Genomic DNA, 1,802 nt, shown 5'->3' on the forward strand with positions numbered 1-1,802 from the left:
AGTATACATTAATTTACAGTCCTCATCAGTATAATTAAAAGCATTGTTCCAGGAAGTTTGATTTACAGAAATAAATTTTTTCGTCGATTTATTCAGATAAAAATTATCACAAAATTCAGTCACTTCAGACTCGACTTTTCTGAAGTGATTTACTTCATCGAAAAAATCCGGTGTTTGTTGTTTAATTTTTTCCAACAAAACTCGTTTAAAATAGTTGTATAAAATGTAATCTATCCGACTGTAAGACTTATATAGCTGTCGGTTTTGTTCTGTTTGTCTGTTGTTCGAAGCGTTGGTTTTACGGTAGCCACCTATATTGACTCTGCGAAAAATAATGTCTTTCATTTTCCAGCACATTAAACGTCGTAGCAAAATAAGAGACTCATCGAAATATTCGACGATCATTACAAGGGAAAAGTCATTGTCAAGATCTTGCAAGTAACGCGTGATTTCTCCGGTTGAATAAGATGCAATCGATTTCCTGCCCGCGGGAAAGCCGAGAGGTACACCCAAGCAGTGGGCCATAAGATTCTCTGTAAGCGAAAAATTTCGGGGAATGCAATAATGTTCAGAAAAAGTTTTACTTTTATAAATCGCTTCGTACTTGTGATAGTTGTTCAAATATTGAGAAACATAATCAGTCTCGTTTAAAACCACGTAATCTTTTATTTTAAAATAATGGAAGGTTGATAAGAAGCGGTCATACGGTTCTCGGATAATGGAGATGTATACAGTGTCTTTGGGCATTAGAGATCGCATAATAGAACGGTTGTAAATTGCATGTTCCATCAGGATGTTGTAGGCAGTACTACAGTTCTTGCAGAAAGGTGGCCGATAGTCTATCTTTTCCATCAGGTATGGCCAACCAAGATAAATATGGGTGCCAATTGGAAGTACAAACGATAAATTTCTAGTGTAACCAAATCGTCGTATCACAGTAGCCATTGTTTCGGTCGCACATTTCATACATTTTATAAATACCAAATTTTGTTTTTCTTTACACGAAGTTGACAGCTTTAAAGTTATTTGCTTCTAAAATAGGAAGAAAGAAAATTGATTTATTATCATCACAGGTAGAAGGAAAATTGAGATTTATAAACGTATCAGTGACAGCATTGAGGAACATGTAAAATAAAACAAAACAAAAAGAGGCAGAAACATGCTTACAGAAAATGGAGGAAAATAATAATCACACCTAATGAGTTTAAGAGATTTTTATCCACAGCATAATAATACTAAAATAACAAACGCATACAAACTATAAAAAAAAAACAATAGGTGCAGCTATGGTTGTGTGATTAACAAGCTTAACAAGTTCGTTTTGCAACCACATGGTTTCAGGTTCGGTCCCATTACGCAGCACCCTGGGCAAGTGTCTTCTACTACAGCCTCAGACCGACCAATGCCTTGTGAGTAAATTTGGCTGACGAAAACTGTGTAAAAGCCGCACCATAACTAGGACAATGACTAAACAGGCGAGCTGGCAGAATTGTTAAAGCATCGAACAAAATGCTTCGTAACATTTCTTCAGGCTTTTCAAGAGTTCAAATTCCGCTGAGTTCGACATTGCTTTTCATCTTTTTGGAGTCGATAAAATAAGTATTAGTTGGGCAGTGGGGTCGATGTAATTGACAAGCCTTTCTCTTATAATTTCAGGCCTCGTAACTATAATAGAAAAAATTAGCAGAATATTCTCATCTTTTCATGATGGCATTTTTCTAAGATATACATATCAAAAGATATTTCAGACAAAATAGCAAATATAATTTTTAATATATATATAAACAAAATAATAACAAAAT

General features: G+C 34.6%; 1 protein-coding gene across 1 annotated transcript in view; it reads right to left on the minus strand.

Annotated features, from left to right (window-relative positions):
• Positions 1-1,802, minus strand: part of LOC106873268 (galactose-3-O-sulfotransferase 2) — a 23,524-nt gene that overhangs the window by 8,686 nt on the left and 13,036 nt on the right. Inside the window, exon 3 of the mRNA XM_052974966.1 lies at positions 6-1,032. Within this exon, the coding sequence (XP_052830926.1) occupies positions 6-1,032 (1,027 nt within the window). The remainder of the gene's footprint in view (positions 1-5; positions 1,033-1,802) is intronic.

This window comes from Octopus bimaculoides, chromosome 20, assembly GCF_001194135.2.
Source record: "Octopus bimaculoides isolate UCB-OBI-ISO-001 chromosome 20, ASM119413v2, whole genome shotgun sequence".
Lineage (NCBI taxonomy): Eukaryota > Metazoa > Mollusca > Cephalopoda > Octopoda > Octopodidae > Octopus > Octopus bimaculoides.